The 27229-nt window shown below is 37.7% G+C and overlaps 1 protein-coding gene and 2 non-coding genes across 3 annotated transcripts; all 3 read left to right on the forward strand.

Annotated features, from left to right (window-relative positions):
- Positions 1-369: 369 nt before the first annotated feature.
- On the forward strand, positions 370-5617 carry LOC130970247 (uncharacterized). Its single transcript, XM_057896259.1, has 6 exons — positions 370-560; positions 1759-1829; positions 3912-4028; positions 4277-4403; positions 4500-4617; positions 5224-5617. Exons 2-6 carry the CDS (start codon positions 1820-1822, stop codon positions 5284-5286), a joined length of 435 nt encoding a protein of 144 aa, XP_057752242.1. The 5' UTR covers positions 370-560; positions 1759-1819; the 3' UTR covers positions 5287-5617.
- Positions 5618-12478: 6861 nt separating this feature from the next.
- LOC130971918 (small nucleolar RNA R71) lies at positions 12479-12585 on the forward strand. Its single transcript, XR_009083119.1, has one exon. It is a non-coding gene; the product is annotated as a small nucleolar RNA R71 (small nucleolar RNA).
- Positions 12586-26608: 14023 nt separating this feature from the next.
- Positions 26609-26716, forward strand: LOC130971823 (small nucleolar RNA R71). The gene has a single exon (XR_009083030.1). It is a non-coding gene; the product is annotated as a small nucleolar RNA R71 (small nucleolar RNA).
- Positions 26717-27229: the final 513 nt, after the last annotated feature.

A 27229-nucleotide genomic window follows, 5' to 3' on the forward strand; every position in this document is an offset into this window, starting at 1 on the left:
ACTCTTGTTGGAGAGATGTCATTTGAGTCGAATTAAAGACTTGGCAAATCATGTAATTTACTAGCTGATAGGAATTTGTTAAGAGATATCTATCATAGTTATTTCTATCAAGAGAAGTTAGTTAGCAGCATGTTGTATATAAGAAATAACTTGCATTGTAAGAAAGTGTGATTTACCATATTAGTGAATTCAAAAAACTCAAAAACTCTCTCTTCTTTCTAGTAAGTTGTAACTGCTGAGACCAACCAAAAGGCAACTTAGTTTCTATGATTATTCATTCCCACGCAACGTTATATATTAAAAAAGAAACTAAAGAGTATAATAGTTTTCACAGTTTCATTTTAAGACAACAAGAAGAGACAGAACAGAGTCAACTCTGTTTAGCTTCAGTTGTATAATGTTAAAATGAAGGTCAAGCACCACCAATTCAATGAAGAAACATAAATTGAACTTTTAGCCCAGTTTTTTTTTAAATTTTTTTTGGTACAATACCTACGATTCAATACAAACTCTCTCTCTCTCTCCTGATCAGTGGAACTTCTTGTTATTGCTATTTCAAGGCAAGTTTTTCTTCTGATTTTGATCAGTTTTCTCATGTTTTGTTTTTGTTTTGTTTTCTGTTTTAGCTTTTCTATAATTGGTAACTAATTTTCCTTCTTCTGAAGTTCTCATTCATAGTTCATAGAAATTTCTTTGTGTGTATGTTGCCCTAATTAATAAACTTTGGTTCTTCCGACCATTATTTTCTGCAATTCTTGTTACTTCTTCATACAATTTAAATTCATCCATGTTTGCTCAAGTAATAGAATATCTATGAAATTTTGAGAGGTGTTCTTGCTAGTCTTATGCACATGTTCTTGACCTTTTTTTGCTTTAGCATCTGCTTCTTCTTTTTCTTAGGTGCCATGATTATTAGAGTTTTAGATGATCAACAGTTTTGTCCATTCAACTGCTTTTGGTCTCATGAATATTAAAATCTTAAAAGTCACATATTTCTCACCCTAAATGTTCATTCTTGGATCTCTTTGAATATTTCATTAATTCTCTTAAAGATTTTATGAGTTTCATATGTTAGATATTAATATTATGGATTTACGACTATGCTACGTGTACACAAAAATCAACCACCAAAGTCAGTCACTAGTATAAAATAAATGTTGGAATACAAATACACATTGAAAATAAATTAAACCACATGCATTTATATACAAATACATTGGTGGCTGATTTTGGTGTACAAATAACATTTTTAATAGACTTAATACTAGGAATTTGAAATAACTAATGGAAGATAACTATATATATACTTGTGGAATTTCATGAGCCAAGTAGTTGGGGGATAATATTTGTGAGGATTCGGTACTTGACAACACACATCCTGTCAAATCTCTTTAGAGGTGGCAAGTAATGAATCCCTTAGCAAATTAGATAAAAGGGTGAATTTTTTACTTATAACATGTATATATAATGATCAGGTCTTAACCATCAAAAACTTAGATTACAAGAGATCCCAATAATACATGACATTTAAAACCTAAAATGGATCACTCCATCATTTTATAACTTACAAGAATATTAGGTTTAAGCATTTAAACTGGTTTTATAAAATCAAAAGTCAACTATCAATAGAAGAAAATTCTAACATCATAGTCTAGGGGAATTGATATGCAATATCTTGCAACTGTTGTGTATTCTTCTGCCATGCTGGTCTCACAACTTATGATTTTGTCTAAGATTGCATTGGATTGTGTCAAACAGGGATTTCCAGCAGTTGTTTGAACAGCTAAAAGGCTGAGTTTGCCAACTAGCTCCGATTTCTATGGATAAAGGTACTCAACACTTTCTAAAAGATTCTTTAATGCATTAAAAACTTAAAAACGCAATGCTTTTTGCACTTAGAAGAAAAACCCTTAATATCATTAAGCAGATAACTCCTCTAAATAAATTGCATAAACATAGTTGGTAGGTTCTAATGAGGAAACAAATCATCAATTTGATGTAGTATTGACTGCTCTAACTCTGACAATTATAAACAGTTTCTGATCATGATTTTCCACACATAGTATTTATCCTTATCTGGATAATTTAATTAATAAATTATGCTATAATTTTCGAATGTTGCAATTTGAATAAGTGTGACTATTACAGTAGAGTGTTGATATACTAAAAAACCAAACTGCCAAAAGCATGAAAGAGTTTTGCTGTTATTTCACCAAGGGCGAAAAAAATAGTTTTTGTGGGTTTGGATTAGTTTCTTAGAGTAAAAAAAAGTACTTGTGTAAAAATTTTAAGAAAAAAAGGACAAATAGGTCCTTAATCTTTTATCTCGCAGATATTTTAGTCTCTGAAAATTAAAAATACATTTATATCTCTGACCTCCTTAAAATTAAAATATTTAAATCCTTCCTTCTAAGTAGGGGTGGCAAACGGGCCTAAACCCATCGGGCCGGCCCGCGTAACTCGCCAAAAAAGGCAGGCTGGGCTGAAAATTTAGGACCGCCAAAATAGCAAAAGCCTGCCTAACCTGCACCGCTTAAACTGCGGACTTTAACGGGCTTTGGCAGGGCAGGGCAGACTTTCCCGTCGGGCTTAGTGTTTTTTTAGTGAGGGGGTATTTTTACAATTTTTTGGCCAAAACCTAACTTCTTCCAACCTAACTTACAAGAGTATGAAGATAAAAATTGAGTGGTTTGGATTATGTTTATGTTACTTTAGAGACAATATTTATAATTATGTTTTGGATGAAAATTTGGTTTATAATTATGTTTATTAGATATTTATAATTACAACGATTTTAATGTTTATGAATATAAAAAATATAATTTTTTATGCCTTTATAAATTATAAATTTATTAATATGATTGTGAAATTATATATATTATTTAGTAGTTAGTAATTAAAAAAAGAGCTTTGGCGGGCTTAGCCCGCCGGCCCGCCTGCCCGCAATTAGACGGGGCGGGTTGGGATTCTAAGACCGCCTCACTAGGCGGGGCAGGCTTCCCCGCTTGCCACCCCTACTTCTAAGTATTAGAATAGTTTTTTTGAAAAGTATTTTTCGTATCATAAATTTATAATTATGTAGATATGAGAATGATTTATTTTTTAAATCACGTTTTTAAATTAATTGCCTTCCAATATTATAAAGATTGTCCTATTTTTAAATCGTTCATTCATTTTGTATTTATATATTGTTATAATTTTTAAAAAATTTTATTGTAATTATTCATTTTATAACGAGGACAACTAAAATTTTAATAACAATTTTAAAGTAAGCATTTTTATAAAATTTTAGAATTTTTTATTGTAAGTGTTTTTTGAAATTATTGTAAATGGCTTAAAAGATGTCATGAGTACTATAAAAATTTGTAATGTACTTAATTTACTTGTTCGTCTATCAAAATAGTAAATCGAATTAAGTGGTTTTGATTCGAAACTAATGGATTTGATTTACCTTGGACATGGTTCGACTCTTATAATTTCGATTTACATAGAAGTTGTTCCTACTAAATCGAAGCTATTTCGTAAATGCATTGAATAGTCCAAATCGAGTTTAGTAGCTTTGATTTACCTAAAAAAACTAATTTTAGGACATACAAAAACTAATTTCAGGACATGCATGTAACGTAGAACCATTCAGGACATTTAAGAAATATTATACTCCATTAGGTTTCTTTTATGTCATTTACCCAAAATTTGATGTACAATTATGTAAGATCTTTATTATTGGTGCACCTAAGTTAGATGCATGGCACTGTTCAAATATAGTACACTTGCACTAGCAGGTTTGGATTGCTGTATAGTGTTCACTACTTTTCACTGTAAAGCATTCATTTATAGGGAATTTAGAACTATGAAGAAATAACTTGATCCAACACACTTACCATGAATTGTGATTCACTTTGATGTCACAGGTCTTGCTAATGAAGAGACTGTTAACTTGCGAAACGGAGTTGAATTGGCCACATCAGTCTCTGATAAACATGTTAATCTTTTGAGGCCAAGTGTACCAAGTTATCCAATTTTTAGAGGTATTTATTTCCATTTATTTGTATTCTATTTAGAGATATTGATCTGATAATGTACCAACTACCAAACAAAAAGTAAAGAGAGATACTAGAAGCATTTGTAACCATGATACTTGTGTATAAAAAATCAACTACTGAATCAATATAAAATATGTGTTAAAATACAAAATACACAAACATATAGTAGTTGATTTTTAGTATACAAACTCTTTGATCACGTTCTTCTAAAACACTGTCAATTGTCGTGGCAGCTCAAGCGCCAGATGACACAGAGCAAGAAAAGGGAAAATATTATTTGATTAGAGATCCAGAGGACTTGCAAATTGGACTTTATGACAAACCCCTTCCATGTTTAGGCTGCGGAATTGGATGGTTCTCGTAAGTATTTTACATATCAATTTATAAATTCCTTTCTTCACTTTGTTCTTCTTGTTCTTGTCTTAGGCCTCTCATGACTTTTGCTTGTTATTTCAGATTCCTTTTTGGATTTGTATGTCCACCTCTGTGGTACTTTGCAACAATTCTCTATTTCGGAAATTACTATCGAAAGGATCCTAGGGAAAGGGCTGGTCTTGGAGCCTCCGCAATTACAGTAACTTCTTTCCCTCTATACATATATTTAACAATGTTACAACGAAATTTATGTCTTATTAGAACAATCAACAAATGTGTGTCATCGTGTTTATGTCACTTGGTAACAATGTGTAAGTAAATCCTGAAAATCTAATCGGTTATTGGTTTAACCAAATTTTAATCAGAGTTGAATTAGATATAATAAAATAATATATTTATATATAAATATATAATTTCAAAAATAAAATATTATTTATTATTTTAAATCAGTTAATTACTAAAAAATCACATTATTCAACCATTTTTATCAATCTTTTCAATTTTTGATTGATTCCTTGTCAAAAGATTTTTACTTTGAACTAGATCGATCTGATGGATCCCGTTTCTCAAAATCGCAGTGTAACTATCTCTACACGTTTAAATAGCCTAAAGGTACACTAAGATGTTTGGTGAAGCTATTAAAATCCATGTTTCCATTCTTGTTTTCTTCAACAGAGATAAAAATTCATGGAAGACTTGAACCATTCATCACACAATCACATAGATAATAGTGTAGTTTTTGTCACTTAATTGCAACTCACTCTATCACTTTATAAATGCCAATGTGGTGTTGATCAACTTGCAGGCATTATTGTGCACCGTAGCATTGCTAATCATAGCAGCTATTCTTCTGTTGCGGTCCCTTTAATTCTTGGGCTGAAATTGAGAAGCAAACCAAGAAGTGGCATCACAAAAAATTCCACTTGTATATATGAGTTTCCAAAAATGTGAAATGAAAATCACATCCTTATTATTAATCACATTTATGTATTAAATATCAAAGCATGTACATCAGAAATCACACGGTAACAGGGTGCATTTGAAAGCTAAATACCAGGACAGGAATGTTCGGAGTCAAATTCTGAAATGTATCACACATTATTAATCACAATTCTCTCTTATTCCTTTTGGACCACTCTTTTGATCTGACTTAGGAAATACTTTTGCTAAATAAAAATTTATGCTACTTTTTTGTACCAAATAGGATATCTCTTTTTTTCTTGCACATATTTTAGTTTAACTATTTAAATATAGTTATTTTTGTCTTTATTCGGAGTTAAATCTTACTCTTTAATTATTGAGTTATATTAATTAGCTGAATAGTCTTTGTCTTTTATTGGGCCTCTGTTATGAAATCATGGACTACTACATTACTGCTAAGAGGCTCTCAAAGAAATCTAGCGTCAAAGACCTCTGTTCGTACTTTTAGTTGTGGTTACAAGCTTACGAGAAAGTGACGTTAAAATTAGTTTGGAAGGACTACCTGCAAGACACTCCGATACCTAAGTCAAGATACTCTGATACCTAAGTCAGAAATGTCTACATGTGTTAGTATTTGTTAAAGTTTATCTGTTGAGTTTTCTTTTTCTTTATTCATTTTTCCCTAAGGTAATGGTTTTCTAGGCATTTACTACCTGTAATATCTGTTTTAATGTCATAGTTTGTTAGTTTTATGAGATCACAACTTTATTAGTCTTAATAATATACCCGTTAATTAGTAACGTAGTATTTTCATTTAACTATGATTTTGAACAACTGATCTTATCTAAAACAGTGCCCCAACTAACTCGAATTTCTCGATTTAATGATCTTGTCGAGGGTACCTGAATTTACAGGATCAGACTTAAATGATTTTTTCATTTATTAAATTTTAAGTGCGAAAAATCTTTGAAAAACTTTTCAGTTTCTTTCATGCTTGTTGTAATTTTTCTCGTTTTACGAACCGTGAGGTTATTACAACTTTTTTCTACATCAATCAATGTCACATAAGTTTTAATTAAATAACTCCATTTTAACTTTCACTTTTCATTTCCTCAATTCTCTCTCCAAAGAACTTTCTCAAAATTTTTCGCATCTTTCTTCTCGTTCCTTCTTCTCTGCTTCTATTTCATTGCAAAGAGGCTAGCTTTTCGTGATCACCAACAATCAAATTATTCAATAATCTTCAAAAATCAAGTAAGTTTTTTCCCTTTTACTTTTTATCATTCAATTCATCAGTATTTGTATTTTATGTAAATTTTTTCACTCTACAACCTTCATTTTTCTTCATTGTCACTTGCATTTCTTGCATGACTTTCGTTTTCACTTTCACAGATTAGACTAACATAGTAGGGGTACCACTATTTTAGTTTTCTCTAATTCTAGTAGTGTTGACTTAGGTTTTATTTATCCCATTTAATTTCTAGGTTTTCTCGCACCTTTCTGAGTATTCTAGAATTTGGTGGGTTTTTTTGAATTTTCTGATTAGATATCGAAGTTTACTCTTTGTAACATAGTGGTGGTACCCCTATAGGGTTTTTCCTGAGATGCTGAGGAAAAAGGTTGTTGTAACTCGTGAGCGTGCTAGTGCTGCGATAATTTAACAATCACAGACTAACCGGCAAGTGCACCGGGTCGTACCAAGTAATACCTTACGTGAGTAAGGGTCGATCCCACGAGGATTGATGGATCAAGCAACAATGATTGATTGATTGGCTTAGTTAGACAAACAGAAAAGAGTGTTTTGTTATTCAAAGAGCATTAAACTGTAAATTAAGAATTTCAGAAAGCAAACAGCAATGAGTTGGGAATAAAATTTGGAGAAAACAGTTAATGTTTCAGAATTATCTATTTTTTCGGATTAACTTTTCTTACTAATTAATTTAATTATGCAGGATTTAATTTATGGCAAACTGTATGTGACTAGACCCTAATTCCTTAGACCTTCCTAGTCTCCTCTAAAATTCATTAACTGCCAATTTCTTGGTCAATCAATTCCAATTAGAGGGTGATAATCAATTTCTAGTTTATATGCCACAAAAATTCTAATTACCCAAGAAATAAAAGGATTATATGTTACGTATCTTGTTAAATTCAGATAATTAAAATTTAGGAGAATTTGTTTTCAAGCTGTTGTTCAAGTATAGAGCTTTTCCAAGTTATACAAGAACTCAAATAAAAAGATGGTCATACTTCCGTTCCACCCAAATTCATAAAATAAAGAGCAAAAACAATTCTTAAATTATAAATCCATGCATAAATTAAAATAGAAAAAGAAATAAAATCAATCCATACAAATAGACAGAGCTCCTAACCTTAACAATGGAGGATTAGTTGCTCATGGAATGTAAATTTATATAGAATTGGAAGTTCTCCGGGGGCTCTTCAATAGAAGAGAAGTCTCTTCTTTTTATAACTAATCCTAATTAATTTAAAATCTAATATCTAAAATTAAGATAATATCTTTTCCTATTTTAAAATCAAATTTGAATTTAAATTAGAATTAACTAACTACTCCGCGTCTTGTAACGTGGGGACCACTTGGCTTCACTGGATCCGCACCTAACTTGGGTGCTAAAATAGGGCCCAGAAATTACTCCTCAGCGTTTTCTGTATTTTCTGCATGTGGCGCATGTCACGCATACGCGTCGATGGTCTTTTTCACAAGCCACGCGCACGCGTCGCTGAGCAAATCTTCAAATTACGCGTACGCGTCAGTCACGCGCACGTGTCGCCATGGAAAGCTCCAAATCATGCGTACGCGTCAGTCACGCGTACGCGTCGCTCCTCGCTGCCACTCCTTTGATTCTTGTGCTGTAGAAACTCCACCAAATCCAGTCGAATGCTACCTAAAATAAACAAAATTGTAAAAGACTCAAAGTAGCATCCATATTGGCTAAAAGATAATTAATTCTTTATTAATCTCAACACAAATTAGATGTAAATTCACTAGGAAAAGATAGAAAAGATGCTCACGCATCACAACACCAAACTTGAATTGTTGCTTGTCCTTAAGCAACCAAAACTAATATAAGCTTAGGATGTGAATTTGCATTAGAATGAGAGTTCGATTAAGCCCATGTCTCTTCTTATAGTGGGGTTTACAACTGCAATTCTGAATAGTGTTAGCATCTCACTCTCTTTTGAATCAGAAGAATGTTACTGTCATCTGAAGTTAGAATCCGGATAATATTATGAATTCTCTGATCTTTACATTTCAGTTTAATCCTTGAACACAGCAAAATTTACTTTAATTTATTTTTCTTTGGTGCTTTGCACCTTGAGCCTAGCCGTGACTTTAAATGTTTTGTCTCAAGGATTACTTGACACAGAAACACCACAAGCACTTAACTGGGGGACTCTCTTTGAGTCCTGATTTTTCTTTCAGTTACTCCCAGACAATGGTGCTCAAAGCCTTTGGCATACTCTGTTAAACGCACTTGGTATCGACTCTAAATGTTCTGTCTCAAGGATTACTTGACACAATCACACCACAAGCATATGACTAGGGAAACAACTCTTTGAGCTTTTAATCATGTCTGACCTCCCTAGTCATTGATGCTCAGAGCCTTGGACCTTGCTTTTATTATTATTTATTTCTTTTTTTTTCTTTTTCTGTTTCTTTTGCTTCAAGGATTAAATTTTTGTTTATTTCAGAGAAGTCATAATAATTCTCTAAATTCCTATTCCTTATACATCAACATCCCTTGATTCAAATTTAAATATGCACTGTTCATATCATGCATTCAAAAATCACAGAAAATACCACAACCTTTAAGTAAATAAGACTATTCTTAAAATTAAACTCAATTTCTCATGCAATACATCATTTAAAATCTTTTTTATTTTTAGATTCAAGCTCAGTGAGTGGTACATGAGACAATTTATTATAATTAAATCTAAATCTAAAAACTAAACGTACTAAAAATCATGCATGCAATCAAAGCAACAGAAACAGAGGACAATAAAATAGGAATGGAGGAGAAATAGAATGAAAGGAACTTAACCACCTAAGTTATGTTGGTGGCCATCTCATTCCTTCATGAAGAACTTTCATCTCCCTTTGGTGCTAAACAGAAAAGCTTTAAGCGAAGCGTCAACACCAAACTTAAATGTTTGCTTGTCCTCAAGCAAAGAAAATCTGAAAACAAAAACAAATAATAAGATGAAAGAAGAATAAAAGGGTAAAGGAACAAGAGAGAATTTGGATTGGGAGAGAGAGAAAGAAAATTAAAACTGGGCGGCGAACTAGTGTAATTGTGTGGCGCAGGCAACGCGTATGCGTACAGCACACGTACGCGTGGGGCGCGAAATTTTCTTAATGACGCGTAAGCGTCAGGCACGCGTCCGCGTGTCCTGGTTTTTGTGCGATTCGCGCGAAGCCAGCCGTGCACATGCACAACTTTCTGTTTGCGTGGCTTGGGAACCAACATTTTCAATCGATGCGTGCGCGTCATGCACGCGCACGCGTGGATGGACATTTGTGCAAATAAAGCGTACGCGTCATAGACACGTACGCGTGAACAAGTTTTGTGCTTCTAGCACACTTCTAGCCCCAAGCCAGCACAACTCTCTTCCCAAACACATATTTACGCCGTTTTTCCAGGTCACGCGTGGTGTGCCAAAATCACCAATGACGCGCACGCGTCATGGACGCGTACGCGTGAGCTTGTTTATGCGAAATGCTTCATTCTGGCGCCACTCCCGCGCAACTCTCTCCTCATTTTTTATTTTTCACGCACACCCATCTGACGTGTACACGTCAGCGACGCGTGCGCGTTGTGTGCCCGCTTTTTTTTCGGTTCCTGTTCTAAAATAGATGCATGATCAGAAAATTAGTAAGAACTCAATAAAAATAAAATAAGTAAGAAAACTACTACTAAGAAAAAAACTAAGGATACAAAATTATCGGGTTGCCTTCCGACAAGCGCTTCTTTATCGTCACTAGCTTGACGGTCAGCTCCTCTAAGGAGGAGGATCATAGGGGCTCACTCTTCACCCCTTACTTTAAACTTCTTTCCTATGTCTCCATAACGTAGCTCAATATGCTCCAGAGAGAGGATTCTGGTTACTGTATAAATCCACTTTGGATTGTTAGTCAACACCACCTTTATTCATAGGGAGAAACCTTCAGTGGAAATTTTTTTGTTTCTCCATCCTCTAGGTACTTTCTTCTTTTTGGGAACCTCTTCTTTGGTAGATGATGCATCCCCAACACCAAACTTAGGTTTGATGTCAGGAGGAATTTTATTGATTGTTACCAAGGGAGGTTTGAGCTGCAGATTCTGCTGTGTATCATCAGGGGTTTTTGAAGGGTTGGATCAATAAGCTCAGTCTGCATGCACCTCTCTTCTTCACCTGCTGAATGTACATCTTTGAAAACATGGAAGAATAGTTGCTCATCATGCACTCTAAGCACTAATTCGCCCACTTCTACATCAATTAGAGCTCTTCTAGTGGCTAGGAATAGTCTTCCTAGAATTATAGAGGCATTCTCATCCTCCCCCATGTCAAGAATCACAAAGTCTGCTGGAAGGAAGAACTTACCCACTTTGACCAAGATATTCTCCACTAATCCGTATGCAGGCTTCATAGATTTTTCTACCATCTGTAATGCTATCTTTGTGGGTTGTGCCTCTTGGATTTGCAGTTTTTTCATCACAGATAAAGGCATTAGATTTATGCTTGCCCCCAGATCATGTAGGGCTTTCTCAAAGGTTGTGCTCCCAATGGTGCATGGAATTTGAAAGCTCCCTGGATCTGGCATCTTCCTTGGTAAGTTATTCTGAATTACAGCACTACATTCCTTAGTCAGGACTACTGTCTCATCTCCCTTTAAACGCTTTTTCTTTGACAACAGCTCCTTCATGAACTTGATATAGATAGGCATTTGCTCCAAAACATCAGCAAAAAGAATATTGATTTGTAACTTTCTGAAGACTTCCAAGAACTTTGAAAACTGCTTGTCCTTGGTCTCCTTTTGAAGTCTCTGAGGATACAACATCTTAGGCTTGTACTCAGGAGCCTTTGGCAGTGTAGGATAAGTGTCAAGAGAGTTTGGGAATGGGTTGTCTACACGCTTTGGAGGGGCGTGCTCTACTTCTTCCTTCTTCTCCTCTGGAGCTTCTTTTTCAACTAACTCTTCATTGACCTTGGTCTCAGAGCCAGCTACTTTACCACTTCTCAGTTGAATAACCTTGCAATCTTTTTCAACTGGCTCCTCATCAACTTGTGCTTCCATACTTGCCACTTGTCCACTTATCAAGGTGATAGCCTTGCATTACTCTCTTGGATTTGGAATTGTATTACCAGGAAGGCTATTAGTGATCCTCTGATCAATTTCATTAACTCTGGTGGCTATTTGACCCATCTGAATCTCCAAATTCTTGATTGATGCTTTGGTTTCCTGCACAAAACTCTTCATCATTTCCCAATTAGAATCTTCTTGGGATTTAGAATTTGCCTGTGGAGGTGGTTGTTGTTGATGAGATTGAAATTGGCAGTTATTGTAATTGTTCTGTTGGAAGCCACCCTGAGAATTATTGTTGAAGTTCTAAGGTCTCTGAGGTTGGTCTTTCCACCCAAAATTTGGGTGGTTTCTCCACCCTTGGTTGTAGGTCTAAGAATAGGGATCATTATTGGGATTTCTATGAACACTCCCCATGTAATTGACCTGTTCAGAAAAGCGTTGAGCATAATCATAATTATCATTTTGCACAAAGCTACCTGTCATGTCATAAGAGACCTCTTGAGGTGAAATTTGGGTGTTGATAGATGAGACTTGCATGCCACCCATGTGTTGAGTAAGTAGACTTATTTGCTGAGACATAAGCTTGTTCTGAGCAAGAATACCATTAGGAGCGTCTGCTTCCATGACACCATTTTTCTGAGGAGCCTCAAAGTTTACAGGATTCCTGTTAGATGAGTATAAATATTGGTTGCTAGCAACCAATTTAATAAGCTCAATAGTCTCCTCCGGTGTCTTCTTTTTGTGCAATGAACCTCCTGCAGAATTATCTAAGCACATCATGGACATTTCACCCAAGCCTTCATAAAAGATGTCTAGTTGAGTCCATTTAGAGAACATGTCCGGAGGGCATTGCCTAGTCAATAGCTTGTATCTCTCCCAAGCTTCATACAGAGTTTCACCATTTTTCTGTCTGAAGGTCTGAACCTCCACCCTAAGCTTAGTTAGCTTCTTTGGTGGAAAAAATTTTGTGAGAAACTCAGTAACCACCTTGTTCTAAGTATCCAAACTCTCCTTGGGTTGGGAATCCAGCCATAGCTTTGCTCCATCCCTCAGAGCAAACGGGAAGAGCATGAGTTTGTACACATCTGGGTTCACTCTGTTTGTCTTCACAGTATCACAAATCTGTAGAAAATTTGAAATAAATTGATTTGGGTCTTCGTGGGGAAGACCATGATACTAACAGTTTTGTTGCACCAGGGTGACTAGTTGTGGCTTCAACTCAAAGTTGTTCGCAGCTATAGGAGGCACCACAATGCTTTTTCCATAAAGATCTGCAGTAGGAGCAGAATAAGAGCCAAGCACTCTCCTTTGTTGCTCATTCCCATTCGGATTAGCCACATTGGCATTATCAGCATTATTAGGATCCATAGTGGATTCTGCAGCCTTGTAAAGTCTAGCTTATTGTAAACGTCGCCTGAAAGTCCTTTCAGGTTCAGGATCAAAGTCTAAGAGATGTTCTTTATCTCTGTTCCTACGCATACACAAATAGAAGACAAGAAAAGATGGGACTCTCTACGTTAGAGTGCAGAGAAGTCCCTGTAAAGTAACCTGTGTAAAGAAATAAAATAGAAATACTAAATAAATAAATAAATAAAATTTCGAAAATAATAACTAAAATTAATTTAAAAAAATTTCAAATTTTTTTAAAAAATAAACAGAAAAATTAAAATAAAATCAACTGGGTAACACTAAACTTAATTTCAGAAATTAAGAAAAAGAAAAAAATATTAATACTAAAAGTCTTTTTTTTTTCGAAATTAATAAAGCACTAACTAAATAAAATAAGAAAAAAATTAAAATAAAAACAATAAAAAGAAACAGAATGAAAATAAAATAAAATAAAAAGGAAAGTAAAAAAAAAGAAAGGACGACGGCTCTCAAAAAAAATTTTCAAAAGTTAAATGAAATAAAAAAAAATTAAAACTGGGGATAGGGGGTGGGAAACGAAAAGGACGGGACGTTAAAGGAAAAAGTGAAAAATAAAAAAATTAATAATACTAAAACAAAACTAATTAAAAGAAAAATGATCTAATCTAAGCAATTAAACAACTAATAGTTGTTAATCACAGTCACTCCTCGGCAACGGTGCCAAAAATTTGCTGCGATAATTTAACAACCACAGGCTAACCGGCAAGTGTACCGGGTCGTACTAAGTAATACCTTACGTGAGTAAGGGTCGATCCCACGAGGATTGATGGATCAAGCAACAATGATTGATTGATTGGCTTAGTTAGACAAACAGAAAAGAGTGTTTTGGTATTCAAAGAGTATTAAACAGTAAATTACGAATTTCAGAAAGCAAGCAGCAATGAGTTGGGAATAAAATATGGAGAAAATAGTTAAGGTTTCAAAGTTATCTATTTTTCTGGATTAACTTTTCTTACTAACTAATTTAATTATGCAGGATTTAATTTATGGCAAACTGTATGTGACTAGACCCTAATTCCTTAGATCTTCCTAGTCTCCTCTAAGATTCATTAACTGCCAATTTCTTGGTCAATTAATTCCAATTAGAGGGTGATAATCAATTTCTAGTTTATATACTTGGTGCACGAAATTGTGATCTCAATGGCGCCAACAACTTGGTACGCACAATTGTAATATCACTCTTTTTCACAACTTCGCACAACTAACCAGCAAGTACACTGGGTCGTCCAAGTAATAAACCTTACGTGAGTAAGGGTCGATCCTACGGAGATTGTTGGCTTGAAGCAAGCTATGGTCATCTTGTAAATCTCAGTCAGGCGAATTAAAATGGTTATGGAGTTTTAATAATTAAAAGATAAATAAAACGTAAAATAAAGATAGAGATACTTATGTAAATCATTGTTGGGAATTTCAGATAAGTGTATGGAGGTGCGTTATTCCTTCTGAATCTCTGCTTTCCTACTGCCTTCATCCAATCCTTCATACTCCTTTTCAGGGCAAGCTATATATTGGGCGTCACTGTTGTCAATGGCTACTTCCCGTCCTCTCAGTGAAAAAGGTCCTCTACGGTTTCCCGCATGGCTAATCAGCTGTTAGTTCTCGATCGTGTAGGAATAGGATTTACTATCATTTTGCGTCTGTCACCACGCCCTACAGTCGCGAGTTTGAAGCTCGTCACAGTCATCCCATCCCAGATCCTACTCGGAATACCACAGACAAGGTTTAGACTTTCCGGATCTCAAGAATGCTGCCAATGGATTCTAGCTTATACCACAAAGACTCTGATCTCACGGAATGGAAGGCTCTGTTGTCAGGAGAGGCAACCATGTGTCGTGGACCAGGAATCCAAGAGATACACACTCTAGCTTTCACAGGTAGAACAGAAGTGTTTGTCAGGCACGTGTTCATAAGTGAAAATACTGATGAGTGTCACGGATCATCACATTCATCAGGTTGAAGTGCGAATGAATATCTTAGAATAAGAATAAGCATGAATTGAATAGAAAACAGTAGTAATTGCATTAATACTCGAGGAACAGCAGAGCTCCACACCCTTAATCTATGGTGTGTAGAAACTCCACCGTTGAAAATACATAAGTGATGAAGGTCCAAACATGGCTGTGAGGCCAGCCCCCAATGTCTAAGATTGCATAAACTGATCAAATATCGATACCAAGATGAAAATACAATAGTAAAAAGTCCTATTTATACTAGACTAGTTACTAGGGGTACAGAAATGAGTAAATGACGCAGAAATCCACTTCCGGGCCAACTTGGTGTGTGCTTGGGCTGAGCATTGAAGCTTTCACGTGTAGAGGTCTTCCTTGGAGTTGAACGCTAGTTTGTAACTTGTTTCTGGCGTTTGACTCTGCTTTGCAACTTGTTTCTGGCGTTTAACGCCAGAATAGGGCAGAAAGCTGGCGTTAAACGCCAGTTTGCATCGTCTAAACTCGGACAAAGTATGAACTATTATATATTGCTGGAAAGCCCTGGATGTCTAGTTTCCAGAACAATTAAGAGCGTGCCATTTGAGTTTTGGTAGCTCCAAAAAATCCATTTCGAGTATAGGGAGGTCAGAATCCAACAGCATCAGCAGTCATTTTTCAGCCTCTGAATAAGATTTTTGCTCAGGTCCCTCAATTTCAGCCAGAAAATACCTAAAATCACAGAAAAATACACAAACTCATAGTAAAGTCCAGAAATATGAATTTTTCTTAAAAACTAATAAAACGATACTAAAAACTAACTAAAGCATACTAAAAACTATGTAAAAACAATACCAAAAAGTGTATAAATTATCCGCTCATTACAACACCAAACTTAAATTGTTGCTTGTCCCCAAGCAACTGAAAATCAAATAGGATAAAAAGAAGAGAACATACAATAAATCTCACAACTATCAATGAAACTTTGTCCCAATTAGATGAGCGGGGCTAGTAGCTTTTTGCTTTTGAACAGTTTTGGCATCTCACTTTATCCTTTGAAATTCAGAATGATTGGCATCTATAGGAACTCAAAATTTTAGATAGTGTTATTGATTCTCCTAGTTCAGTATGTTGATTCTTGAACACAGCTACTTTATGAGTCTTGGCCGTTACCCTAAGCACTTTGTTTTCCAGTATTACCACCGGATACATAAATGCCACAGTCACATAATTGGGTGAACCTTTTCAGATTGTGACTCAGCTTTGCTAAAGTCCCCAGTTAGAGGTGTCCAGAGTTCTTAAGCACACTCTTTTTACTTTGGATCACGATTTTAACCACTCAGTCTCAAGCTTTTCACTTGGACCTTCATGACACAAGCACATGATTAAGGACAGCTTGATTTAGCCGCTTAGGCCTGGATTTTATTTCCTTGGGCCCTTCTATCCATTAATGCTCAAAGCCTTGGATCCTTTTTACCCTTGCCTTTTGGTTTTAAGGGCTATTGGCTTTTTTTTGCTTGCTTTTTCTTTTTCTTTCTTTTAATTTTTGCCACTTTTTTTTCGCAAGCTTTTTTCTTTTTCACTGCTTTTTCTTGCTTCAAGAATCAATTTCATGATTTTTCAGATTATTAATAACATTTCTCTTTGTTCATCATTCTTTCAATAGCCAACAATTTTAACATTCATAAAATTCACTATAAAAAATATGCACTGTTCAAGCATTCATTCAGAAAACAAAAAGTATTGCCACCACATCAAAATAATTAAACTAATGTCAAGATAAAATTTGAAATCCAAGTACTTCTTGTTCTTTTGTAATTAAGCACATTTTTCATTTAAGAGAGGTGAAGGATTCATGGAATTATTCATAGCTTTAAGACATAGACACTTGAAACTTTGTAATAAAGACACAAAACATAGCCAAACATAAAGCTCAAAAACTGAAAACAGAGAAATAAATAGACAAGGAGATTAAGGAATGAGTCCACCTTAGTGAGTGTGGCGTCTTCCTCTTGAAGAACCAATGGTGCTCTTGAGCTCCTCTATGTCTCTTCCTTGCCTTTGTTGCTCCATCCCTAGTGATTTTAGTGCTCCTATCCTTAGCTGCTCCCAATAGTTGTGTGGAGGAAAATGTATCCCTTGAGACATCTCAGGGATTTCTTGATAAGGGAATTCCTCATGCTCTTGTTGAGGTCCATGAGTGGCCTCTCTTGTTTGCTCCATCCTCTTTTTGGTGATGGGCTTGTCCTCTTCAATGAGGATGTCTTCCTCTATGACAATTCCAGCTGAATTGCATAGGGATCACCTTTTTCTTGGCCACAACTTTATAGAAGTGGTCTTGATGGACCTTTGAGATGAATCTCTCCATCTCCCATGACTCAGAGGTGGAAGCTTTTGCCTTCCCTTTCCTCTTTCTAGAGGTTTCTCCGGCCTTAGGTGCCATAAATGGTTATGCAAAAACAAAAAGCAATGCTTTTACCACACCAAACTTAAAAGGTTTGCTCGCCCTCGAGCAAAAGATGAGAGAAAGAAGTGGGAGAAGAAGAGAATAGAGGAGATAGAGGGAGAGAGAGAGAGAGAGAGAGAGAGAGGTGGGGTAGGTAGGGATCCTGTGGGGTTCACAGATCCTGAGGGGTCAAGGATTTCATCCCAGCTCCTATTAGGCATGTAAACGCCCTTATAGTGTAATCCTAGCGTTTAACGCCAGACTGCTGCTTGTTTCTGGCGTTAAACGCCAGTTTTTATTCCTTTCATGGCGTTAAACGCCAGGATGCAACCTGTATCTGGTGTTTAACGCCAGATTATAGCCTGTTTCTGGCGTTTAACACCAGTCTGGTGCTTGTTTTTGGCGTTTAATGCCCAGAATGGTGCCAGACTAAGCGTTAAACGCCCATTCTGCTACTCTTACTGGCGTTTAAACGCCAGTAAGTTCCTCCTCCAGGGTGTGCTATTTTTATATTTTTCTTGAATTTTTGTAATTGTTTTTGTGACTCCACATGATCATCAACCTAAAAAAAGGAAAATACATAGATAAATAAAATTGGGTTGCCTCCCAATAAGCGCTTCTTTAATGTTAATAGCTTGACAGTGAGCTCTCATGGAGCCTCATAGATGTTCAGAGCATTGTTGGGACCTCTCAACACCAAACTTAGAGTTTGAATGTAGGGGTTCAACACCAAAGTTAGAGTTTGGTTGTGGCCTCCCAACACCAAACTTAGAGTTTGACTGTGGGGGCTTTGGTTGACTCTGCAGCGAGAGAAGCTTTTCTTGCTTCCTCTTCATGGTTACAGAGGGAGATCCTTGAGTTTTAAACACAAGGTAGTCCTCTTCAGTTGAAGGACCAACTCTCCTCTGTCCACATCAATCACAGCTTTTGCTGTGGCTAGGAAGGGTCTTCCAAGGATGATGGAATCATCCTCATCCTTTCCAGTGTCTAGGATTATGAAATTAGCAGGGATGTAAAGGCCTTTGACCTTTACTAGCACGTCCTCTACCTGTCCATAAGCCTTTTTCATGGATTTGTCTGCCATCTCTAATAAGAATTTGACAGCCTGTACCTCAAAGATTCCTAGTTTCTCCATTACAGAGAGTGGTATTAAGTTTATGCCTGACCCCAGGTCACACAGAGCCTTCTCAAAGGTAATGGTGCCTATGGTATAGGAAATTAGGAATTTACCAGGATCCTATTTCTTTTGAGGTAAAGTGTGCTAAACCCAGGTATTCAGTTCATTAATGAGCAATGGAGGCTCATCCTCCCAAGTCTCATTACCAAATAGCTTGACATTCAGCTTTATGATTGCTCCTAAATACTGGGCAACTTGCCCTTCAACAATGTCTTCATCTTCTTCAGAAGATGAATAGTCATCAGAGCTCATGAATGGTAAAAGGAGGTTCAATGGAATCTCTATGGCCTCTAGGTGAGCCTCAGAATCCTTAGGTTCCTCAATTGGGAGCTCCTTTTTGTCCAGAGGACGTCCCAAGAGGTTTTTCTCACTGGGATTCACGTCCTCCTCCTCCTCTGTGCATTCGGCCACACCAAGTAAGGTTATGGCCTTGCACTCTCTTTTTGGGTTCTCTTCTGTATTACTTGGGAGAGTACTAGGAGGAGTTTCAGTGACTTTTTTACTCAGCTGGCCCACTTGTGCCTACAAATTTCTAATGGAGGACCTTGTTTCATTCAAGAAACTTAGGGTGGCCTTAGATAGATCAGAGACTATGTTTGCTAAGTTAGAGGGGCTCTGCTAAGAATTTTCTGTCTGTTGCTGAGAGGACGATGGAAAAGGCTTGCTATTGCTAAACCTGTTTCTTCCACCATTATTAAAGCCTTGTTGAGGCTTTTGTTGATCCTTTCTTGAGAAATTTGGATGATTTCTCCATGAGGGATTATAGGTGTTTCCATAGGCTTCACCCATGTAATTCACCTCTACCATTGCAGGGTTCTCAGGATCATAAGCTTCTTCTTCAGAAGATGCTTCTTTAGTACTGTTGGATGTATTTTGCAATCCATTCAGACTCTGAGAAATCATATTGACTTGCTGAGTCGACATTTTGTTCTGAGCCAATATGGCATTTAGAGCATCAATTTCAAGAACTCCATTCCTCTGAGGCGTCCCATTATTCACAGGATTCCTTTCAGAAGTGTACATGAACTGGTTATTTACAACCATGTCAATGAGTTCCTGAGCTTCTGCAGGAGTTTTCTTCAGGTGAATAGATCCACCTGCAGAATGGTCCAATGACATCTTAGACAATTCAGACAGACCATCATAGAATATCTTCAGGATGGTCTATTCTGAAAGCATGTTAGAAGGACACTTTTTTGTCAGTTGCTTGTATCTTTCCCAAGCTTTATAGAGGGATTCACCTTCTTTCTATCTGAAGGTTTGAACATCCACTCTAAGCTTAATCAGCTTTTGAAGAGGAAAGAACTTGGCTAAAAAAGTCGTGACCAGCTTATCCCAAGAGTTTAGGCTATCTTTAGGTTGAGAGTCCAACCATACTCTAGCTCTGTCTCTTACAGGAAAAGGAAAAAGCATAAGCCTATAGACCTCGGGATCAACCCCATTGGTCTTAACAGTATCACAGATCTGCAAGAATTCAGTTAAGAACTGAAAAGAATCTTCTGATGGAAGTCCATAAAACTTGTAATTCTGTTGCATCAAAGAAACTAATTGAGGTTTTAGCTCAAAATTGCTTGCTCCAATGGCAAGGATTGAGATGCTTCTTCCATGTAAGTTGGACTTTGGTGCAGTAAAGTCAACAAGCATCTTCCTTGCATTATTGTTGGGTTTGGCCATTGGTGCGCGAAATTGTGAACTATACTTTTTCACAACTCTCATAATCCCTGGTAATGGCTCCAAAAACTTGGTGCGCTCAATACCATGGCATTACACAACTTCGCACAACTAACCAGCAAGTGCACTGGGTCGTCCAAGTAATAAACCTTACGTGAGTAAGGGTCGATCCCATGGAGATTGTTAGTATTGAAGCAAGCTATGGTCATCTTGTAAATCTTAGTCAGGCAAACTCAGATATATATGGTGATGAACGAAAATAACATAAAAGATAAAGATAGTGATACTTATGTATATCATTGGTGTAAGAGCTTCAGACAAGTGTATGAAGATGCTTTCCCTTCCGTCTCTCTGCTTTCCTACTGTCTTCATCCAACCCTTCTTACTCCTTTCCATGGCAAGCTCGTATAGGGTCTCACTGTTGTCAGCAGCTACCTCCCATCCTCGCAGTGAAAGCTAATGCTCAATACTCTGTCACAGTACGGCCAATCACCGGTTTGGTTCCCTCCCCTACCGGAATAGAATAACTCTTTTGCGTCTGTCACTAACGCCCAGTAGGTTACAGGTTTGAAGCACGTCACAGTCATTCAATCATTGAATCCTACTCAGAATACCACAGACAAGGTTAGACCTTCCGGATTCTCTTGAATGCTGCCATCAGTTCTTGCCTATACCACGAAGACTCTGATCTCACGGAATGGCTGGCTCGTTTGTCAGGTGAGCACTCGGTTGTCAGGTGATCAACCATGCATCGTGCAATCAGGAATCCAAGAGATATTCACTAAGCCTCAAATGCTTGTAGAACAAGAGTGGTTGTCAGTCACCTTGTTCATGAGTGAGAATGGTGATGGGCGTCAATCATTACCTTCATCATGTTGAAGAACAAGTGATATCTTGGATAAAGAACAAGCGGAGTTTGAATGGAAGAACAATAGTAATTGCATTAATACTCGAGGTACAGCAGAGCTCCACACCTTAATCTATGGTGTGTAGAAACTCCACCGTTGAAAATACATAAGAACAAGGTCTAGGCATGGCCGAATGGCCAGCCTCCCAATGATCTAAGAACTAAAACGTCCAAAGATGATCTAGAGATCTAAAAGTGATCAAAAGATTTCTATACAATAGTAAAAGGTCCTACTTATAAGAAACTAGTAGCCTAGGGTGTACAGAAATGAGTAAATGACATAAAAATCCTCTTCCGGGCCCACTTGGTGTGTGCTTCGGCTGAGCAATGAAGCAATTTCGTGTAGAGACTCTTCTTGGAGTTAAACGCCAGCTTTGGTGCCAGTTTGGGCGTTTAACTCCCATTTGGGTGCCAGTTCCAGCGTTTAACGCTGGGATTTCTTGAGGTGACTTTGAACGCCGGTTTGGGCCATCAAATCTTGGGCAAAGTATGGACTATTATATATTGCTGGAAAGCCCAGGATGTCTACTTTCCAACGCCGTTGAGAGCGCGCCAATTGGGCTTCTGTAGCTCCAGAAAATCCACTTCGAGTGCAGGGAGGTCAGAATCCAACAGCATCTGCAGTCCTTTTGAGTCTCTGAATCAGATTTTTGCTCAGATCCCTCAATTTCAGCCAGAAAATACCTGAAATCACAGAAAAACACACAAACTCATAGTAAAGTCCAGAAAAGTGAATTTTAATTAAAAACTAATAAAAATATACTAAAAACTAACTAGATCATATCAAAAACATACTAAAAACAATGCCAAAAAGTATACAAATTATCCGCTCATCACAACACCAAACTTAAATTGTTGCTTGTCCTCAAGCAACTGAAAATCAAATAAGATAAAAAGAAGAGAATATGCAATGAATTCCAAAAACATCTATGAAGATCAGTATTAATTAGATGAGCGGGGCTTTTATCTTCTTGCCTCTGAATAGTTTTGGCATCTCACTCTATCCTTTGTAATTCAGAATGATTGGCTTCTTTAGGAACTCAGAATCCAGATAGTGTTAATGATTCTCCTAGTAAAGTATGATGATTCTTGAATATAGCTATTTATTGAGTCTTGGCTGTGGCCCAAAGCACTCTGTCTTCCAGTATTACCACCGGATACATACATGCCACAGACACATAATTGGGTGAACCTTTTTAGATTGTGACTCAGCTTTGCTAAAGTCCCCAATTAGAGGTGTCCAGGGTTCTTAAGCACACTCTTATTTGCCTTAGATCACAACTTTATTCTTTCTTTTTCGTTTTTTTTTCGTTTTTTTTTCTCTTTTTTTTTTCTGCTTTTTCTTGCTTCAAGAATCATTTTTATGATTTTTCAGATCCTCAGTAACATGTCTCCTTTTTCATCATTCTTTCAAGAGCCAACATTCATGAACCACAAATTCAAAAGACATATGCACTGTTTAAGCATACATTCAGAGAACAAAAGTGTTGCCACCACATCAAAATAATTAAACTATTATAAAATTCAGAATTCATGCAATTCTTTCCTTTTCAATTAAGCACGTTTTTATTCAAGAAAGGTGATGGATTCATAGGACATTCATAACTTTAAGGCATAGACACTAAGACACTAATGATCATAAGACACAAACATGGATAAACATAAGCATTAAAATTCGAAAAACAGAAGAACAATAACAAGGAAATCAAAGAACGGGTCCACCTTAGTGATGGTGGCTCTTTCTTGCTCTTGAAGATCCTATGGAGTGCTTGAGCTCCTCAATGTCTCTTCCTTGTCTTTGTTGCTCCTCCCTCATGATTCTTTGATCTTCTCTAATTTCATGAAGGATGATGGAGTGTTCTTGATGCTCCACCCTCAGCTGTCCCATGTTGGAACTTAGTTCTCCTAGGGAGGTGTTTAGTTGCTCCCAATAGTTTTGTGGAGGAAAATTCATTCCTTGAGGAATCTCAGGGATCTCATGATGAGTGAGATCTCTTATGTACTCCATCCTTTTCTTGGTGATGGGCTTGTCCTCATCAATGGGGATGTCTCCCTCTATGTCAACTCCAACTGAATAACAGAGGTGACAAATGAGATGAGGAAAGGCTAACCTTGCCAAGGTGGAGGTCTTGTCCGCCACCTTATAGAGTTCTTGGGCTATAACCTCATGAACCTCTATTTCTTCTCCAATCATGATACTATGGATCATGATGGCCCGGTCTATGGTAACTTCGGACCGGTTGCTAGTGGGGATGATTGAGCGTTGTATGAACTCTAACCATCCTCTAGCCACGGGCTTGAGGTCATGCCTTCTCAATTGGACCGGCTTTCCTCTTGAATCTTGCTTCCATTGTGCGCCCTCTTCACATATGACTGTGAGGACTTGGTCCAACCTTTGATCAAAGTTGACCCTTCTAGTGTAAGGATGCTCTTCTCCTTGCATCATAGGCAAGTTGAATGCCACCCTCACACTCTCCGGACTAAAATCCAAGTATTTCCCCCGAACCATAGTGAGATAATTCTTTGGATTCGGGTTCACACTTTGGTCATGGTTCTTTGTGATCCATGCATTGGCATAGAACTCTTGAACCATCAAGATTCCAACTTGTTGAATGGGGTTGGTAAGAACTTCCCAACCTCTTCTTCGGATCTCATGGCGGATCTCCGGATATTCACCCTTTTTGAGTGAAAAGGGGACCTCGGAGATCACCTTCTTCAAGGCCACAACTTCATAGAAGTGGTCTTGATGCACCCTTGAGAGGAATCTATCCATCTCCCATGACTCGGAGGTGGAAGCTTTTGCCTTCCCTTTCCTCTTTTTAGAGGTTTCTCCGGCCTTGGATGCCATAAATGGTTGTGGAAAAACAAAAAAGCAACGCTTTTACCACACCAAACTTAAAATGTTTGCTCGTCCTCGAGCAAAAGAAGAAAGAAGAGAGTAGAAGAAGAAGAAATGAAGAAGAAGGGAGATGGTAGTGTGTTCGGCCAAGAAGGGTAAGAAAGGGTGTGTAGGTTGTGTGAAAATGAAGAGTTGAAGAAGGGTATTTATAGGAGAGAGGGGGGTAAAGGTTCGGCCATTATGGGTGGGTTTGGGAGGGAAAGTGGTTTGAATTTGAAGGGTGAGGTTGGTGGGGTTTTATGAAGGATGGATGTGAGTGGTGAAGAGAAAGATGGGAGTTGATAGGTGAGGGGTTTTTGGGGAAGAGGTGTTGAGGTGATTGGTGAATGGGGGAAGAAGAGAGAGAGTGATGGTAGGGTCCTGTGGGGTCCACAGATCCTGTAGTGTCAAGGAAAAGTCATCCCTGCACCAAATGTTGCTCAAAATCACGTTTTGAGCCATTTCTGGCGTTAAACGCCGGGCTGGTGCCCATTCCTGGCATTTAACGCCAGGTTCTTGCCTTTTACTGGCGTTTAACGCCAGTCTGGTGCCCCTTTCTGGCGTTAAACGCCCAGAATGGTGCCAGACTGGGCGTTAAACGCCCAACAGCTAGCATTACTGGCGTTTGAACGCCAGTTTCTTCTCCTCCAGGGTGTGCTGTTTTTCTTCCTGTTTTTCATTCTGTTTTTGCTTTTTTCATTGTTTTTGTGATTTCTTATGATCATCAACCTACAAAAAAGATAAAATAACAAAAGAAAATAATTAATTATAAAACATTGGGTTGCCTCCCAACAAGCGCTTCTTTAATGTCATTAGCTTGACAGAGGGCTCTCATGGAGCCTCAGAAATGCTCAGAACCGTGTTGAAACCTCCCAACACCAAACTTAGAGTTTGAATGTGGGGTTTCAACACCAAACTTAGAGTTTGGTTGTAGCCTCCCAACACCAAACTTAGAGTTTGACTGTGGGGGCTCTGTTTGGCTCTGTTTTGAGAGGAGCTCTTCATGCTTCCTCTCCATGATGACAGAGGGATATCCTTGGGCCTTAAACACCAAGGATTCTTCATTCACTTGAATGATCAACTCTCCTCTATCAACATCAATCACAGCCTTTGCTGTGGCTAGGAAGTGTCTGCCAAGGATGATGGATTCATCCATGCACTTCCCAGTCTCTAGGACTATGAAATCAGTAGGGATGTAATGGTCTTCAATCTTCACCAAAACATTCTCTACAAGTCCATGAGCTTGTTTTCTTGAATTGTCTGCCATCTCTAATGAGATTCTTGCAGCTTGCACCTCTAAGATCCCTAATTTCTCCATTACAGAGAGGGGCATGAGGTTCACACTTGACCCTAAGTCACACAAGGCCTTCTTGAAGGTCATGGTGCCTATGGTACAAGGTATAGAAAACTTCCCAGGATCCTGCCTCTTTTGAGGCAGTTTCTGCCTAGACAAGTCATCCAGTTCTTTGGTGAGCAAGGGAGGTTCATCCTCCCAAGTCTCATTTCCAAATAACTTGTCATTTAGTTTTATGATTGCTCCAAGGTATTTAGCAACTTGCTCTTCAGCAACATACTCATCCTCTTCAGAGGAAGAATACTCATCAGAGCTCATGAATGGCAGAAGTAAGTCCAATGGAATCTCTATGGTCTCATTTTGAGCCTCAGATTCCCATTGTTCCTCATTGAGGAACTCAGAGGAGAGTGGTGCACGCCCACTGGGGTCTTTCTCAGTGGCGTCTTCTTCCTTTCTTTCCTCTCCATATTCGGCCATGTCTATGGCTTTGCACTCTCCTTTTGGATTTTCTTCTGTATTACTTGGGAGAGTACTAGGAGGGAGTTCAGTAACTTTCTTGCTCAGCTGACCCACTTGTCCTTCCAAATTTCTGGTGGAGGACCTTGTTTCATTCATGAAACTTTGAGTGGTCTTTATTAGATCAGAGACCATTGTTGCTAAGTCAGAAGTATTCTGCTTAGAACTCTCTGTCTGTTGCTGAGAAGATGATGGAAAAGGCTTGCCATTGCTAAACCTGTTTCTTCCACCATTATTGTTATTGAAACCTTGTTGAGGTCTCTCTTGATTCTTCCATGAGAGATTTGGGTGATTTCTCCATGAAGAATTATAGGTGTTTCCATAGGGTTCTCCTAGGTAATTCACCTCTTCCATGGAAGGGTTCTCAGGATCATAAGCTTCTTCCTCAGATGAAGCTTCCTTAGTACTGTTTGGTGCATTTTGCATTCCAGACAGACTTTGAGAAATCAAATTGACTTGTTGAGTCAATATCTTGTTCTGAGCCAGTATGGCATTCAGAGTGTCAATCTCAAGAACTCCTTTCTTCTGACTAGTCCCATTGTTCACAGGATTCCTTTCAGAAGTGTACATGAATTGGTTATTTGCAACCATTTCAATCAATTCTTGAGCTTCTGCAGGCGTCTTCTTCAGATGAAGAGATCCTCCAGCAGAGCTATCCAAGGACATCTTAGATAGTTCAGAGAGACCATCATAGAAAATACCTATGATGCTCCATTCAGAAAGCATGTCTGAAGGACATCTTCTGATTAATTGTTTGTATCTTTCCCAAGCTTCATAGAGGGATTCTCCATCCTTCTGTCTGAAGGTTTGGACTTCCACTCTAAGCTTACTCCATCTTTGTGGTGGAAAGAACTTTGCCAAGAAGGCATTGACTAGCTTTTCCCAAGAGTCCAGGCTTTCTTTAGGTTGAGAATCCAACCATATTCTAGCTCTGTCTCTTACAGCAAAAGGGAATAGCATCAGTCTATAGACCTCAGGGTTAACCCCATTAGTCTTGACTGTGTCACAGATTTGCAAGAATTCAGCTAAAAACTGATGAGGGTCTTCCATTGGAAGTCCATGGAACTTGCAATTCTGTTGCATTAGAGAAACTAATTGAGGCTTAAGCTCAAAGTTGTTTGCTCCAATGGCAGGGATAGAGATGCTTCTCCCATAGAAGTCGGGAGTAGGTGCAGTAAAGTCACCCAGCACCTTCCTTGCATTGTTGGCATTGTTGTTGTTTTCGGCTGCCATGGGTTCTTCTTCTTTGAAGAATTCGGTCAGGTCCTCTAAAGAGAGTTGTGCTTTGGCTTCTCTTAGCTTTCTCTTCAAGGTCCTTTCGGGTTCAGGATCAGCTTCAAC

Source organism: Arachis stenosperma, chromosome 3 (genome assembly GCF_014773155.1).
Source record: "Arachis stenosperma cultivar V10309 chromosome 3, arast.V10309.gnm1.PFL2, whole genome shotgun sequence".
Classification (NCBI taxonomy): Eukaryota; Viridiplantae; Streptophyta; class Magnoliopsida; order Fabales; family Fabaceae; genus Arachis; species Arachis stenosperma.

Coding starts and splice junctions, on each gene's coding strand:
- LOC130970247 (XM_057896259.1), top strand. Junction 4,029..4,276: donor AAGTTATCCAATTTTTAGAG/GTATTTATTTCC, acceptor TTGTCGTGGCAG/CTCAAGCGCCAGATGACACA. Junction 4,404..4,499: donor TGCGGAATTGGATGGTTCTC/GTAAGTATTTTA, acceptor TTGTTATTTCAG/ATTCCTTTTTGGATTTGTAT.